At 37.1% G+C, this 16,032-nt stretch overlaps 2 protein-coding genes and 1 pseudogene across 2 annotated transcripts in view; 1 reads left to right on the top strand and 2 right to left on the bottom strand.

Moving 5' to 3' along the window:
* ART3 (ADP-ribosyltransferase 3 (inactive)) overlaps nucleotides 1-16,032 on the bottom strand; it is a 108,389-nt gene extending 92,357 nt beyond the window's left edge. Inside the window, exon 1 of the mRNA XM_049790311.1 lies at nucleotides 15,931-16,032. The gene's annotated coding sequence lies outside the window, so the exon portion shown is untranslated. The remainder of the gene's footprint in view (nucleotides 1-15,930) is intronic.
* On the bottom strand, nucleotides 4,337-4,432 carry LOC126033221 (uncharacterized; annotated as a pseudogene).
* LOC126032652 (C-X-C motif chemokine 10-like) lies at nucleotides 6,157-7,541 on the top strand. Its single transcript, XM_049790304.1, has 4 exons — nucleotides 6,157-6,217; nucleotides 6,673-6,799; nucleotides 7,008-7,097; nucleotides 7,505-7,541. Exons 1-4 carry the CDS (start codon nucleotides 6,157-6,159, stop codon nucleotides 7,539-7,541), a joined length of 315 nt encoding a protein of 104 aa, XP_049646261.1.

Here is a 16,032-nt window from a genome sequence, read left to right as displayed (position 1 = left end):
TCAGGAGACCCTATGAGATGCCGGGATTCAAACCACCATCCTTCTGCATGCAAGGCAAATGCCTTACCTCCCTGCTATCTCTCTGAACCAGGACAGATATTTTTTGACAGTGCTATGAAGCAAACATAGATTTCATACATGCAAGGAAAGATGTGGGCCCTGAGCTATATCTCTAGTCCCAGAACAGAATTTTAAAAAGACTCAGTTGTAAATCTTTTGATAAACAATATAACTGAGATTCAAAAACAGGTTAATAGTCAAAGAACAGAATTAATAGCTTAATTGGTAACAGGTTAATAGCTAAATAACGGGTTAATAAACAGGTTAATATCTAAAGAACAGAAACATTATGCTGACAGTAACCAAAAAAGCTGGCCATAAAACAAGAATTTATTAATATACAAAGTACACCTTATAAACTATTCAGCAAGTCACAAGATTTAAGAATGAGAATATTAGGACATTTCCTTGTTGATGAGAACTTAAGAGATGGAGGGTGAGAGGTAGACACACAGAGGACATGAAAGCTGTCTGTCCTTTCATACATACCTTCCCCAATACAGCTCCCATCTGGATGTTTCTATATATCTTTTATGTATTACTAAACTACGTATGAAATGAAATAATTCAATGTCACAAACTCCTGGAATATGTTCCCTTACTTTTGGAAGCTAAATATGTTTAACTTTCAAAAGAAATAGGCCTGATATTTCTGTTGACAAACTAGCTATATTTATTGCTTCACAACTGAAGGCATAAGGAGACAACCGTGAACATGTCAGAACATAATACCTCACTGGAGACTATTTTGACTCAAAGACAACAGCTTTGGAGTCAAATACTTAGTACAGGGAATAAGGCATTTATCTTGAATGTGGCAGGCCTGTGCATTATTAGGACTGATCCCTATGCACAGAACCAGGAGTAAGTCCTAAGCACTTTTGGATGTGGTCCACCAAAAACAAAACCATAACAAAGACTATTTTCTTTTAGCAATAGTTTATCAGCATCTTTCCAGGAAGTTTAATTTGTTCCAGAAAGATCTGAAGAAATAGAAACTTTGAAAAGTCAATTATTTAATTCTATCTCATCCATATTCACAAAGTACTAAAAGTCGAAAAGACACTAGATGTTTGGAAAACATGGTGCACGACCTTCACAATCATTTGCAAACAGTGGGACTATGTCCTGGTGCTAGAACAGTGCCAGCAGGATCATTTGGGGCTCTAATACCAATAAATGTCAATAATTTTGTACTAATGTGTGAAATACTCTAAGAAGTCAATGGCAGATAAGCTCTTACTGTATAAAAGTTTTTAATACATTTAATGGCCTTAAGTAGATCTGGCAATCCAGTGTTGTGTTCTTAGGTTAAATTATATTTAAAATTGCTGGGGCCAGAGAGATAGCATGGAGGTTTAGCATTTGCCTTGCATGCAGAAGGACAGTGGATCGAATCCCGGCATCTCATATGGTACCCCCGCCTGTCAGGAGCAATTTCTGAGTGTAGAGTCAGGAGTAACCCATGAGTGCTGCTGGGTATGACCCAAAAACAAACAAAAAATTATATTTAAAATTGCTAAAAAAAATAGTCCTCTCATGATTCTAACTTAGAATTCTACTTGAATTTCATATTTTCACTAGATAAATTTCCATCATATTACTAAAAGATTCAGTATTCTAATTTCAAATTTTGAAACTAAACATTTACTAGTAGAAATAGTTTTGAGGTTGTGTAGTTATAGAATGCAAAATAAACAAAGAATCTTTTACAAATAAAACTTGTAGAAAGTGTGTTGCCTACTTTGGGAAAAAATATTCCATTAAGGACATGATGAGGAAAGACTACACAGTAGAGAATGACCTTTTTGTTTGTTTGTTTGTTTGTTTTTGGGTCCCACCCGGCAGTGCTCAGGGGTTACTCCTGGCTCTATGCTCAGAAATCGCTCCTAGCAAACTCAGGGGACCATATGGGATGCTGGGATTCGAACCACCGTCCTTCTGCATGGAAAGCAAATGCTCTATCTCCATGCTATCTCTCCAGCACCTGAAATGACCTTCTTGATGAGGTGTTAGATCCCATTTATCAGAATTTTGTTGAGGATCTTTGCATCTGTGTTCATCAGGGATATTTGATCTGTAATTTTCTTTTTTGGCAGCATCTCTGTTTGGTTTTGGTATCAAGGTGTTAGCTTCATAAATATATTTGGAAGTGTTCCTGTTTCTTCAATTTCATAAAAGAGCCTGAAAAGGATTGGTGTTAGTTCCTCTTAAAAGGTTTGAAAGAATTCATTTAGTGAATCCAGCTGGGCCAGAGTTTTTGGTTTTGGAAAAACTTTTTTTTTTTTTTTTGTGAGGGACTTTTTTTTTTTATTTATTTAAACACCTTGATTACATACATGATTGTGTTTGGGTTTCAGTCATAAAAGGTTTGGGTTTCAGTCATCACCAGTGCAACATTCCCATCACCCAAGTCCCAAATCTCCCTCCTCCCCACCCAACCCCCACCTGTACCCTAAACAGGCTCTACATTTCCCTCATACATTCTCAATATTAGGACAGTTCAAAATGTAGTTATTTCTCTAACTAAACTCATCACTCTTTGTGGTGAGCTTCCTGAGGTGAGCTGGAACTTCCAGCTCTTTTCTCTTTTGTGTCTGAAATTTATTATTGCAAGAATGTCTTTCATTTTTCTTAAAACCCATAGATGAGTGAGACCATTCTGCGTTTTTCTCTCTCTCTCTGACTTATTTCACTCAGCATAATAGATTCTGTGTACATCCATGTATAGGAAAATTTCATGACTTCATCCCTCCTGACAGCTGCATAATATTCCATTGTGTATATGTACAACAGTTTCTTTAGCCATTCGTCTGTTGAAGGGCATCTTGGTTGTTTCCAGAGTCTTGCTATGGTAAATAGTGCTGCAATGAATATAGGTGTAAGGAAGGGATTTTTGTATTGTATTTTTGTGTTCTTAGGGTATATTCCTAGGAGTGGTATAGCTGGATCGTATGGGAGCTCGATTTCCAGTTTTTGGAGGAATCTCCATATTGCTTTCCATAAAGGTTGAACTAGACGGCATTCCCACCAGCAGTGGATAAGGGTTCCTTTCTCTCCACATCCCCGCCAGCACTGTTTGTTCTCATTCTTTGTGATGTGTGCCATTCTCTGTGGTGTGAGGTGGTATCTCATTGTTGTTTTAATTTGCATCTCTCTGATGATTAGTGATGTGGAGCATTTTTTCATGTGTCTTTTGGCCATTTGTATTTCTTCTTTGTCAAAGTGTCTGTTCATTTCTTCTCCCCATTTTTTGATGGGATTAGATGTTTTTTTCTTGTAAATTTCTGTCAGTGCCTTGTATATTTTGGAGATTAGCCCTTTGTCTGATGGGTATTGGGTGAATAGATTCTCCCACTCAGTGGGTGGCTCTTGTATCCTGGGCACTATTTCCTTTGAGGTGCAGAAGCTTCTCAACTTAATATATTCCCATCTGTTAATCTCTGTTTTCACTTGCTTGGAGAGTGCAGTTTCCTCCTTGAAGATGCCTGAAGTCTCAATGTCCTGGAGAGTTTTGCCTATGTGTTGTTCTATATATCTTATGGTTTGGGGTCGGATATCGAGGTCTTTAATCCATTTGGATTTTACCTTCGTACATGAAGTTAGCTGGGGGTCTAAGTTCAATTTTTTGCAAGTGGCTAGCCAGTTGTGCCAACACCACTTGTTGAAGAGGCTTTCCTTGCTCCATTTAGGATTTCCTGCTCCTTTATCAAAAATTAGGTGATTGTATGTCTGGGGAACATTTTCTGAGTATTCAAGCCTATTCCACTGATCTGAGGGTCTGTTGGTTTTGGAAAAACTTTTGATTACCATTTTAATTTCCTCAATAGTGATGGGGCTGTTTAGATATGCTACATCATCCTAATTCAACTGTGGAAGGTTATAAGAGTCCAAGAATTTATCCATTTCTTCCAGGTTCTCATGTTTCGTGGCATAGAGATTCTCAAAGTAGTCTCTGATTACCCTTTGAATATCTGCAATATCTGTGATCTCCCCCTTTTCATTTCTAATCCAGATTATCAAGTTTCTCCCTTTCTGAGTTTTTCCAGTGGTTTATCAATCTTGTTTATTTTTTTTCAAAGAACCAATTTTTTTCTTTCATTGATCTTTCAGATTTTTTGGATTTTCACTTCATTGATATCTGCTTTAAGCTTTGTTATTTCCTTCTGCCTACTTATTTTGGTTCATGTTATTGATCATTTTCTAATTTTATAAGCTGTGCCGTTAAGCTATTCATGTAAATCCTGAAAATATATTTTTAAATAATCTAGCCTCTAAAAATAATTACACGAATTTGTGTGTCATCCTTGTTCAGGGGCCATGCTAATCTCTGGGTTTTTTTTTTCTCCCAATTTTAGTCGATGATGCCAAAATAAGCACTGAAAATAATTGCAAAAGTTTGAAGTGTTGAAAATCCACATCTTAACTGGAACAAATGGGAAACAGACTTGTGTAACTCAACATCATTATCTGACTTTGAAGATTATTCTTTCCTGACCAACCATAATCACCGCTTTACCAATGGTCCTGCATTATCACTCCTCTACAGCTTTTTGCAGGCACGAAACTGACTAAAACTCCAGGTTTCCAGTATTTGGGCTGATATCACCAGGACTACTTCAGGAGTGAAATCAGGAAACCTCACCCTACCTTTTCATACGTTAGGAAGTCCTAGCAGTAGAAAACAAAAGCTGCTGTATTAAAAATAGTGCATGAGATTCCTGGACAGTGCAGCAGTATTTGTGGCTATGCAACAACTTCATTTTTGTTTAATACTAGCATCCCTATAGGAACACACTGATTTAGATGCCAACATATACCTGAAGCCACCTAATAATGTTCAGAAACATGAAGTAACAGAACGATAAGCTAGCAGCAAGAGCTTATAATGACAATGATTTAATGACCTCGCTGTAAATTTTCACAAATCTGTTTATAGCTGTACTCCTTTTTTCTCTTCCCTCATTTTTACTATCTTTTCTTTTTCAATGGTTTCACTCACACTTACCTGAAAACAAAAGTATTTTGATTAACTATGTTAATTATATGATACATGTTCTTTAAATAAAGTAAATTAAATATAAAAAATATTCTTTCAGGGCTGGATAGAATGGAGGTAAGGCATTTGCCTTGCTTGCAGAAGGACGGTGGTTCGAATCCCGGCATCCCATATAGCCCCCTGAGCCTGCCAGGAGTGATTTCTGAGTGTAGAGCCAGGAGTAACCCCTGAGCGCTGCTGGGTGTGACCCAAAAATTAAAAAAAAAATTCTTTCATATATAAAATGAAGATATAACTTTTCTATCTTCTTATAAGGTTAATAGAGTTAAAATATATGATATTTCTAATATCCAAACATGAATAAACACAAGGCATTACCTATTCATGTCTTATGGAAGCAAATTTAAATGATTAAAATAATAAGGCATATTTACTTTAAAAACTATGTTAGAGTTTTTACTTGAGAAGAAGTGTTATGGGGCCGGGTAGGTGGCGCTGGAGGTAAGGTGTCTGCCTTGCAAGCGCTAGCCAAGGAAGGACCGCGGTTCGATCCCCCGGCGTCCCATATGGTCCCCCCAAGCCAGGGGCGATTTCTGAGCACATAGCCAGGAGTAACCCCTGAGTGTCAAACGGGTGTGGCCCAAAAACCAAAAAAAAAAAAAAAAAAAAAAAAAAAGAAGAAGTGTTATTTTTGTTTGTGGGAGGTAAAAGATGACAACTAAAGTTCCATTCTAAAAATCTACTTCTACAACAAAGTTCTGATTTTCAAGAAATAGTTCAAGCTTTGGAAAGTGAAACCTAATTCACATTCATTAAAAAAAAAAAAAAAAGAAAAGAAAAGAAAAGGAGGGAGGCAGGAAAAGGGAAACTCCATGCCTGAAAGTCTCAATAAATACAAATACTTTCACTTTATAACATGGGACTTCCCCAAGCACAGTGAGTTTTACTGACTCAACAGGAATGTTATCCAATCAGAATTAGAGAAGAAACACACCTTTGCAAATAAATGCTGCATTCTAGATCCATGCTTTCTGAGATTCTGCTCAACTGTCTACATGTTCTGAATCTACTGCAGAGAAACCTCTAACTGCAGCACTATGAACCCAAGAGATATTTTTATTTTCTGCTTTATATTTATGACTCTGAATGGAAATAAAGGTAAGGAGAATCAAGGGGGTATTGAATTTGCATTATTAGATATAGGACTCCTATTAGTAAGTGGAGATTCTCTGGTCCTAAATTTCAGCAAGAGAAGCAATTGAAATGAATGAGAAAAGGGTGGGAGTGGAAACAGCAGAGAAAATATGAGGGGAAAAAGAAATTATGATGAAGCCAATACCTCCTTATTTAGTTCTATTTAATTGACCATTTAAACTGTGCTATAGGTATGGCCTCAGTTGCTTTATTCAACCTATCAGATAGTCATATTCAACCTATCAGATAGTCAACCTACCAATCAGGCCTATGTTAAGATGGCTTTCTCAATTTAAGTGACTGCAACCACATAGGATACTATAGGTTCTGCTATTGTACTATCTAGCTCTGCTATAGTACTCAATCTTCTGTAAATGCCTAATAGTAACCACCACACCCTGTTTTATCTCTTCCCACAGGAATAATTCTCTCTAAAACTAAACGCTGTACATGCATCAAGATGAGTAATCAAACTATTAACCCAAAGTCCTTAGAAAAACTTGAAGTGATTCCTGAAAGCCGGTTTTGTCCACAGGTTGAGATAATGTGAGTAAAATCCTGTCTGATAATCAACTCAACCCATGGTTATAATCATGCATTAAGTGAACATAAAAGGTCAGTTAATGGTATATAATGATTCTATGACTTCTGCAAAGAGAAGCATCAAAGTAAATCTTAAAAATTTGACTTCCAAAACTGTATATGCCAGTAGCCTCACATTATTTTAAGTATCTTTTCTTCTCTTAATCTATAGTGCCACAATGAAAAAAACTGGGGAGAAAAGATGTTTGGATCCAGAGTCTAAGAACATCAAGAATTTGTTGAAAGCATTAAGCAAGAAAAGGTAGGCTTACTGTTGCTTTCAGAAGAACATCTCATTAAGAAACGTCAATCTTGGGAAGTTAGAAAATTTGCATTGTGTTCTTGCAAGATGCTTCAGTAAGTTATCACCATGTCTTCCTTTAGATGCATTTATTTCCATAATAGTATGCCATCTATGTGGTATTAAATGTTACCGATTTACCTATCTCCTCTCTTAATTATGAGACTAAGGTACAACTATTCAAGCAAAGTAGGAAAATTTCTCCCATGCTTTTTCTAGCCTTAAAAAAATGACAATAGTCATGTAGCATTAGAAAAGCCCCTCCATATGAGGAGTTTGGGGCTATGAACATAGAGTTCCAAGTTAGAAGCCAGAGCAATGCCACAGTTGAGACTATTATTCTTTACACTACTTTTATCTTCTCACAGGTCTAAAAGAGCTCATCAACAGCAGAGGAAAGCATAATCGCTGTTAGATGGACCAGAAAGAGACTGCCTTTAACTTTATTTGCCTACATGTGATATATATTGAATGCTAACTGTCCCTGGGTCATAATTCCCCTAAAACATGACTAACCATACTCACCTATTACCTTCTACTATTGCTGAGAGAGTCAAATGGCTCATTATGTTGGACTATTCAGTGGTAACCCTGGCACTATACTTAGACTATGACACTTTTCTTCCTTTCCTCTCCTCTAATAGTTATTAAGGAAAATTTCTATCTTTTCTACCTCAGGGCTTATCAAAGTTCTTGAAATCTCAACTAAAAGCTGGAAGTCAAAGCAAAGGCACAATTTTTTAAAGAAAGATCTGTATTCCACAGGTTTCTACTGCCATCTTTCCAAGGGGTCCATATTCTTCCAAAAATTATATATAAATAATTCCAAATGTCTCTTGTATTTATGTAGATATGTCAGGAAATGTATATGAAAATGTGTATTTTTTACTTAAAGCCCATACAACATAGACTTCCTATCATGAATAAAAGGAATAGAAGAAATGTTTAAATCTTTGTGTTTTATAAAGCAAGCTGTATTTTTTACAATGTGTCTCCTAAAAATATTATGATAGCTGTTGAAAAACCAAAAACAATAAAGTAATTATAACTAAGATAAAATGTCTGGTGGGTCATTTGATTGACACATTTATTTTACATAAAATGGGTTACTAAATCCAGAGCCTAGAATAGAGCTTTGGTAGAGAACAAATAAATTTGTGAATATTCTCCCCTCTGTGGTCTCCAGAAAGGCCCATCATACAAATGGTCATGGTACTGAATATTGGCCAAACAGCTTCAGTATGAGTTTCAAGCGGTTATAGTCAACTTTCTATGAAAAATCTCCATCTGCATATCCCACTCCAAAATCTTAAATTAACCCCTCTTTGCCTATTTTTGTTATTCTGTATTCTATATTTTAGATTAATAGCACCATAATATACTCAGTTCCGATATGAAAAACCTGGCAGTAATTTTATTCTCCTTCCTCACCTCCTATATTAAATTTTTTCACCAAGATATTTGCAATGCATTTAGTTGGCAAATGATTAGTATCTAAAATTGTTTATCACCAAAGTACAGGATGCCACCTGTGTGGGGGGTGCATTAGTAGCCTTGAGTGCATTTGTGAGCACTTTATTTGCTTAAAGAGGTAGATTTAGGGGCCAAAATAAGAGCAGAACAGGCAGGGCATTTGCCTTGCCCACAGATGACCCGGATTCTATCCTTGGCATCCCAGGTAGTCCCCAGAGCCTATCAAGAGTAACTCCTGAGCACCACCAGGTGTGACACCAAGTCCCCAATCCTCAAAAAAGAAAAGAAAGAAAGAAGGTGGATTTTGCAGGGCTGTAGAAGTTGGAGGCAGAGGGGAAGACTACGTGAACTTAAGTTTTTCCTGAAGAGATGAGAGGCCACATAACTATGACAACCTCTAACCTCTCTGTATATCTATATCTATCTATACATACATACGTACATATACATTCTATAAATACAAAAATAAAAATAGACAAATAGTTGGGAAAAAAAACAAGAAACATGAGTCAGGAAGAAAGCTCAAAAGAGGGTTAGAGTTCATGCTTTATAAGTTGAAGGTTTATATTTATTTGATCAAGTGGTTATCTGAACACCACCAAGACTGACCTCAAAGGACCATGTCAGGAGTAACCCTTGAGGACCCATCTACATGAACTTTACCACAAATAAAAGAAAGAGAAGCCAATAGGAATTTCAAAGATCAAAGTGCGGGTGCTTAGCATAGAACGTATTCAATTTCATTAGTAACAAAAGAAATTTAACATTCAAATCATTCTAAGATACCATTCCATCCACCAGACAAGCAAACATTTAAAGTTGTATATCAAGTAGAGCAGTGATGAATGTCCTCCACTTCTAATTAAAGAGGAAAAACTATGACTACTTTGGAAAACATTTGCCATCATATTGTAAAATTTTTAAATGAGACATTCAACATTTAGCGATTCAATGATATATAAAGTTTTAGATATATGAATAAAACTTAGAGCATCAAGTTAAAATTCTGAACACAATTTAAAAAATGTATAATGGGGCCAGAGAGATAGTCTGGTGGTAGGGCGTTTGCATGGATGCATGCAGAGGGATGGTGGGTCAAATCCTGGCATCCCATATGGTACCCCGAGCCCGCCAGGAGTAATTTCTGAGCATAGAGCCATGAGTAATCCCTGAACACTGTCAGGTGTGACCCTGCCAAAAAAAAAAAAAAAACCATAAAAGTATATAAGGGACCAAAGCAGTAATATAGCAAGTAGGGTACCTGCCTTGCATGTGACTGACCTGGGTTCAAACCCCAGCACCCCATATTGTTCTTGAATCAGCCAGGAGTGAACCCTCAACACAGAGCCAGGAGTAAGACCTGAGTACTGTTAGGTGTTCCTCTTCCCCCCAAAAAAAGAATAAATTTGGATATGTTAATTAATTGGAATATCATATAACTATGAAAATAAAATACAACTATACACAAAATATTATCAGTCTCAAAAATAATCCTGCACTGTATGTTTACATTTTAGGTTTTTGTTTTCTGTTTTGTTTTGGGCCCAGACCTGGCTGTACTCAGGCCTTAATATTAACTCTGTGATGAGGGATCATGAATAGTGGTACTCTCTTTGGGTATGTATGTGGTGCCAGGGATCAAACCCATGTCAGCTGTATGTAAGGCAAAAATTTTAACCCTTGCCTTATTTTAAGTTTTTTAATGGTTCTATTTTGCATTTTTAAAAATTAGGAATGAGAATTTTAAACTCTAAAAATAGTATCAATTATGAGGTGTCTTCAAGAATATCAAGTGAGTTCACATAACAAAATAGAAAAAAAGTGATCACATCTGGTACATGACAAAGGTATGAAACAGATGGCCATTACTTTGGTAGTCTCTTTTTTTTTGGGGGGGGGGAGTTAGGTCACACCCGGCAGCGCTCAGGGGTTACTCCTGGCTCTATGCTCAGAAATCACTCCTGGCAGGCTCGGGGGAACCATATGGGATGTCAGGATTCGAACACCGACCTGGCACGCCAGGCAAACACCTTACCTCCATGCTATCTCTCCGGCCCCTACTTTAGTAGTCTTAACTAGATTATAGAAAAATATTTCTCCTTTCTGCCTTCTCAGTTTTTAATCCTGACACCCTAAATATGGCTCTGTATCTCAAGGTTAGGTTTCTGCCCTTCCACAGAGATAGAAAAATGGGTATGATTTTTGATGCAAACAGAAAATTCTTTTTTTTTTAATAATTGATTGCAGTATTGTGATTACAATATTGTTAACAATGGTTTCACATGTATACAATTCCAACACCATCCCCATCCCAAGTGTACACACTTCCCTCCCCCCCCCCAAATTCCCTATGACCCTCCCTTTCAAATCCCCTCACCCACAAACTCAATTGTATGGATTAGTTCTCCCATTGTTGCTACCTCATTGTGCATCTTTTAAGTCCCACATATATGAGAGCTCATTCTGTATATATCCCTTTCCTTCTGACTAACTTCACTTAGCATGATATCCCTAGTTCTATTCATGTTGTAAAAAAATGCATGATTTTTCCCTTAGAGCTGCACATTATTCCATTGTGTGGTATATATATATATATATATATATATATATATATATATACAATATATATACATATATATGTATATACCACAACTTCTTGGTCTATTCATCAGTTGGACATTTGGGTTACTTCCATATGTTGGCTGTTCTACTAAGTGCAACAAAAGGTAGCAACAACAATCTTTCAGAGATGCTGCTAAAATAAAATAATTTAGGAATTAATTAGGCCTGTGATTATGGGAAATGAGGGGAAGGATTGGAGAAGGATGATCTGAAGTAGAAACTTCCTCTAAGGGAAGTAAATAAACTGAGGGTATAATGTAAAGCATGAAGACTGTAGCTCTTCTGATGTATATACACAGAAAGTTGCCAAGAGAGAGAATTTTAATAATTCTCATTATAAGGTGACTTTTCCCTTTTCTCCTTTCTTTTAGTTTTGTTTTATCTATTTGGATAGATGGTAAGTGAACCTATTGCAGTAAATATTTCACAACATAAACATACAAACTATATGCTTTACAGCTTGAACTTAAACAGTGATATCTGTTAATTATTTATCAGTCGAAATGAACACAAAAAGAGTCAAAACAAAAAAATTGATTGAAATACTATTTATAGGTCATAAAAATTATACATTTTTATTTATACCAAACTTTCTACTAATATTTTTACTATTTTTGTTTGGTTTGTAGTCACACTCAGAAGTGCTCACAGCTTACTCCTTGTTCTGTGCTCAGGGATCATTCCTGGCAGGCTCAGGGAATCATATGGGATGATGGGGACTGACCTCAGGTTTGGCTATGTAAAGGCAAGCATCCTATCCACTGTACTATTATTATTATTCTGGCCCACTTTTTACTATTTTAATAAAATTTGATGGAAAATAATTTTAAAGACATAAATTAATTAATTCATTAATCTTAAAAAGCTAGCTTTTATATTCTCAGTGACCTACATAAATCAGAAATAAGACAAAACTACAAAGTTATATACGTAAGTGATTTTCTTTCTCCATCCTAGGCTAAAACTTAATGACTCATGTTAAAAATCATTATATTATTAGTGGATATAAATAATAATAATAATAGCATGCAACTATTAGTCTTTCTGCTTAATTTCTTGTCTACCATTGACTTTCCACACAACATCCAATGTGAAACTTTTTTAAAACATAAATGAGACCCTCTGATTCTCTCCTGCTTTTGTTCTTCCAATGACATCTCACCTTAAATTAAATCCAAAACTTCATCTTTCAGCGTTGGCATAACTCTCGCACCTCATTCTTATCATTCTCCCCTACATTTCAACTTTTACCGTGCTAGCTGCCTACTGCTTTTCAAGCAAACATTCATATTCAGAATCTTCACATAAAGGATTTATTTAATTTCCTACTCAAAATTGCATCATCTGTTACCCTATATCTTTACCCTCTTATAATTTTGTTTATAGACTATCACTAACTATAAGCTTATTTGCATATTCTCTAAACCCAGAAAGTTAAATATAGAAACTTTGCCTGCCAAACTATTATAGCATCCTTGGTACTTACAAAAGTATTGATGGACATATAGTAATATTCAATAAATATTTATTGATAAATTACTGACTACCACAGCTAGAATATTTTGTAAATTGGTGTTCCTACCAAGTACAGGGTCTCATTTATGTTTTTAAAAAGTTTCACATTGGATGTTGTGTGGAAAGTCAGTGGTAGGCAAGAAATTAAGCAGAAAGACTAATAGTTGCATGCTGTTTATTATTATTTATATCTAATAATAATATAATTTTTTAGTTTGTTTTTGGGCCACACCCAGCAATGCTCAGGGGTTACTCCTGGCTATCTGCTCAGAAATAGCTCCTGGCAGGCACAGCGGGACCATACGGGATGCCAGGATTTGAACCAACCACCTTAGATCCAACCACCTGGATCGGCTGCTTGCAAGGCGAACGCCGCTGTGCTATCTCTCTGGCCCCATATAATGATTTTTAACATGAGTACAGGGATAACTTTCCAAAGACTCTTGCTCTTAGATCTTAGAAAACAAACCTTGCTAGCTTTGTTGATTCAACAGAAAGGCACAGAAAAAATGAAGTCCTTCTCTAATTCAATATTTGCAGTGTCAGAATATTAGTAGATTATGATTATCCCTAATGGTTAGAAAATAATGCTTTAACTAGTGATTGTATGACTTTTTACATTTTTATTTCAAATATAAATGTGATGTTTTAATTGAAATATACCAGTATTTCATTCTGATATCTCTTTTAAAATAAGTAACATGATTTATCTTCACTAGTGAATCAGAAGCATTGTTGTTTACAAGTCATTACAACATTTTCTCAGGATACTCAACTATAATTAGAGACAGAATAACATGGCCATTTTATTTTCCAAGGCAAAAAAGAAGAAAACTTCCTTCAGTTACCTTAGAATAGGTGTAGGGGACAAAAGAAAATTGAGAAATTTTAATAAGTTCAGCATCAATCTGAGTTTCCATTGTCAGGTTTCCCAATGTAGATTTTTATCTTGAGATGTGTGGTTTTTAATGGCTCAGCTTCTTAAAATTATAGGCAAAATATAGCTATTTTACACCACCTTTGACCAGTATTTTCTGGCACCAATGTTCCCCATTTCTCTTCTCCCACACCCCTGTCTGTCTTGGAGACAGGCATTCTATTTCTCACTCTTACTATCATTGTAGCTGTTGGTGAAGTTATTTCTTTAACTATGCTCACCATTCTTTGTGGTAAGCTTCATATCATAGGCTGGTCTTTCCTGTTACATCTCTATTTTCTCTGGGTATTATTACCATATTGTCTTTTATTTTTCTTAAATCCTACAGATGAATAAGACTATCCTGTGTCTGTCTGTCTCTCTCTCTCTCTCTCTCTCTCTCTCTCTCTGTCTCTCTTTCTCTCTCTCTCTCAAAGACTACCCTGTGTCTGTCTGTCTCTCAAAGACTATCCTGTGTCTGTCTGTCTGTCTCTCTCTGTCTCTCTCTGTCTCTGTCTCTCTCTCTCTCATTTAACTTAGTATAATAGTCTCCATGTCCATCCATGTATAGGCAAATTTCATGACTTCATTTTTTTCTAACAACTGCATAGTATTCTATGTATAGATGCAGTTCCTTGATCACTACTCATCTGTTTTTGGCCTCTTTAGATTGTTTCCAGATTCTGGTTATTGTAAATACTGCTACAATGAACATAGGAATGCAGAGGGTTTTTTTTTTATATTGTACTTTGTATTGTACAAAGCAAGCTCCCTAACTTCTTGCCCTATTGCTCCAGCTTCTGATTATTTTATATGCAAACAAAAATATTTCCACCTTTTCATAATAAGTCTTCAATTTAGCAACTTTTTCATTACACATCATCAGACTTATAAATTGCTTTGCCATATCAGAGAGAAAAAGTCACAGAGAAAAAAATGCTGTGTTACTGCCAGCATTTCACAGCTGTCCTTGAAATAATGTCCTGACTTTCCCTGAGGATAATGTAATCAGAGAGTTAATCCTTCCATTTCATATGTGCAATATAAAGCAGGTGGTCAGATATTAAGGAATAATTTACTCCTTAATATCTTTGTTATCTGAGATGCATACAACATATGAAGTGCCTCATCTACGATTTGCTACCTGACAGCTGCCCAAACTATGTTTGTTTTTGTTTTTGTTTTTTTCTTTAGAAAGAAGGAATATCCCTCTCCCCCGTGGGAAGAGAAATGAAAGAACACTAAAAATCAGCATGCTATATGGGACTTTCTAAGGCTTTCGAGAAAGGCACCGTTTTCAAGTCAATGTCCTATAATAGGAGCAAGCGATGCTAAGCAATGGGAAAGTCCATACTACAAGAAACTGAAACAAGTCTGGGATGTCGCTCTGAAACTTCCTCAGTCACAAGAGAAACGGAAGCCTCTTACTTTCACTGTGACTCCCCAAATTAAAAGAGGGGAGCTCTGCCAGCAAGACCAGCAAGTGTGAAAACAAACCATCCTGGCAGGCTCTTGAGCTTACATCATCACCCACGGGTTTCTTAGGGACAAAGGACAGGAATTTTTCCAGGCCACCCAGGGGATCCACTGGGAAGCTGGGACTGCTGTGTGGATTACGAAAGAGCTGATAATCCTTGGCTCCTTTCCTAGAACTTGCAAGACATGCCTGCACATAGAGCTTCTGGCCAGGTTTCTATTTCCCCTAAATGCCTGATCCTGCTAGAAAGGCCTTGGGCAGAAATCATGTTTCTCTGTCCTTTGGGCCCATTCGGGACACAGCTGTCTGTAAGCAATTTCAGGGTAAGCTCCAAAATGAGGAGTAAAGATATAAGCTTCCCAGTGAGCCTAAAACTAGGGGCTGCAGGGTAGGCCGGGCCATCGTTGCTACCGGTCCCAACTGCTCTTGGGGCTCCAAGCAACACCCCAGCTCGCTCTATTGGGCCTTTCTGGGCGCCTGTGAGCAGGAGCCTAAGGAAATGGCTAACAAGACTCCATAAGGCCTAAAACATTCCAGTGTCTCCTTTTGTCCAGTGACCTCTATGCCAGCCAGGAGTCCCTGCCTACAGTCTTCCCAAACTTTGTCCCTCTGTCTTCACCCCAGGGACCTCCACCTTGAGGGCTCAGAGATCTCAGGCATCGTCGTTATGAGGAAACTACAAACCGGCTTCAGCTCTCCTGTATCCCCCAAAGAAGCACGGCCTATGCCTATCACTGGGGCTCATGAGGCAGGCAGGGCCCAGAGAGTCCCCAAAGAGGGGCCACAGCTACCTTTCCCTTCCAAGTGCTTCTCCCGCAGGCTCGCAGGATCTGCGCAGGCAGCAGGGATACGCAGCACCTCCACCAGCCGCTCCAGCTGCACTAGCAATGGCA

The sequence above is a fragment of the Suncus etruscus genome, chromosome 16 (assembly GCF_024139225.1).
Source record: "Suncus etruscus isolate mSunEtr1 chromosome 16, mSunEtr1.pri.cur, whole genome shotgun sequence".
Taxonomy (NCBI): Eukaryota; Metazoa; Chordata; class Mammalia; order Eulipotyphla; family Soricidae; genus Suncus; species Suncus etruscus.
The sequence above is the reverse complement of the archived record's forward strand: the minus strand, read 5'-3'. Positions and strand labels throughout refer to the sequence as shown.

Coding starts and splice junctions, on each gene's coding strand:
- LOC126032652 (XM_049790304.1), top strand. CDS start 6,157: ATGAACCCAAGAGATATTTTTATTTTCTGCTTTATATTTATGACTCTG. Junction 6,800..7,007: donor TGTCCACAGGTTGAGATAAT/GTGAGTAAAATC, acceptor CTTAATCTATAG/TGCCACAATGAAAAAAACTG. Junction 7,098..7,504: donor AAAGCATTAAGCAAGAAAAG/GTAGGCTTACTG, acceptor ATCTTCTCACAG/GTCTAAAAGAGCTCATCAAC.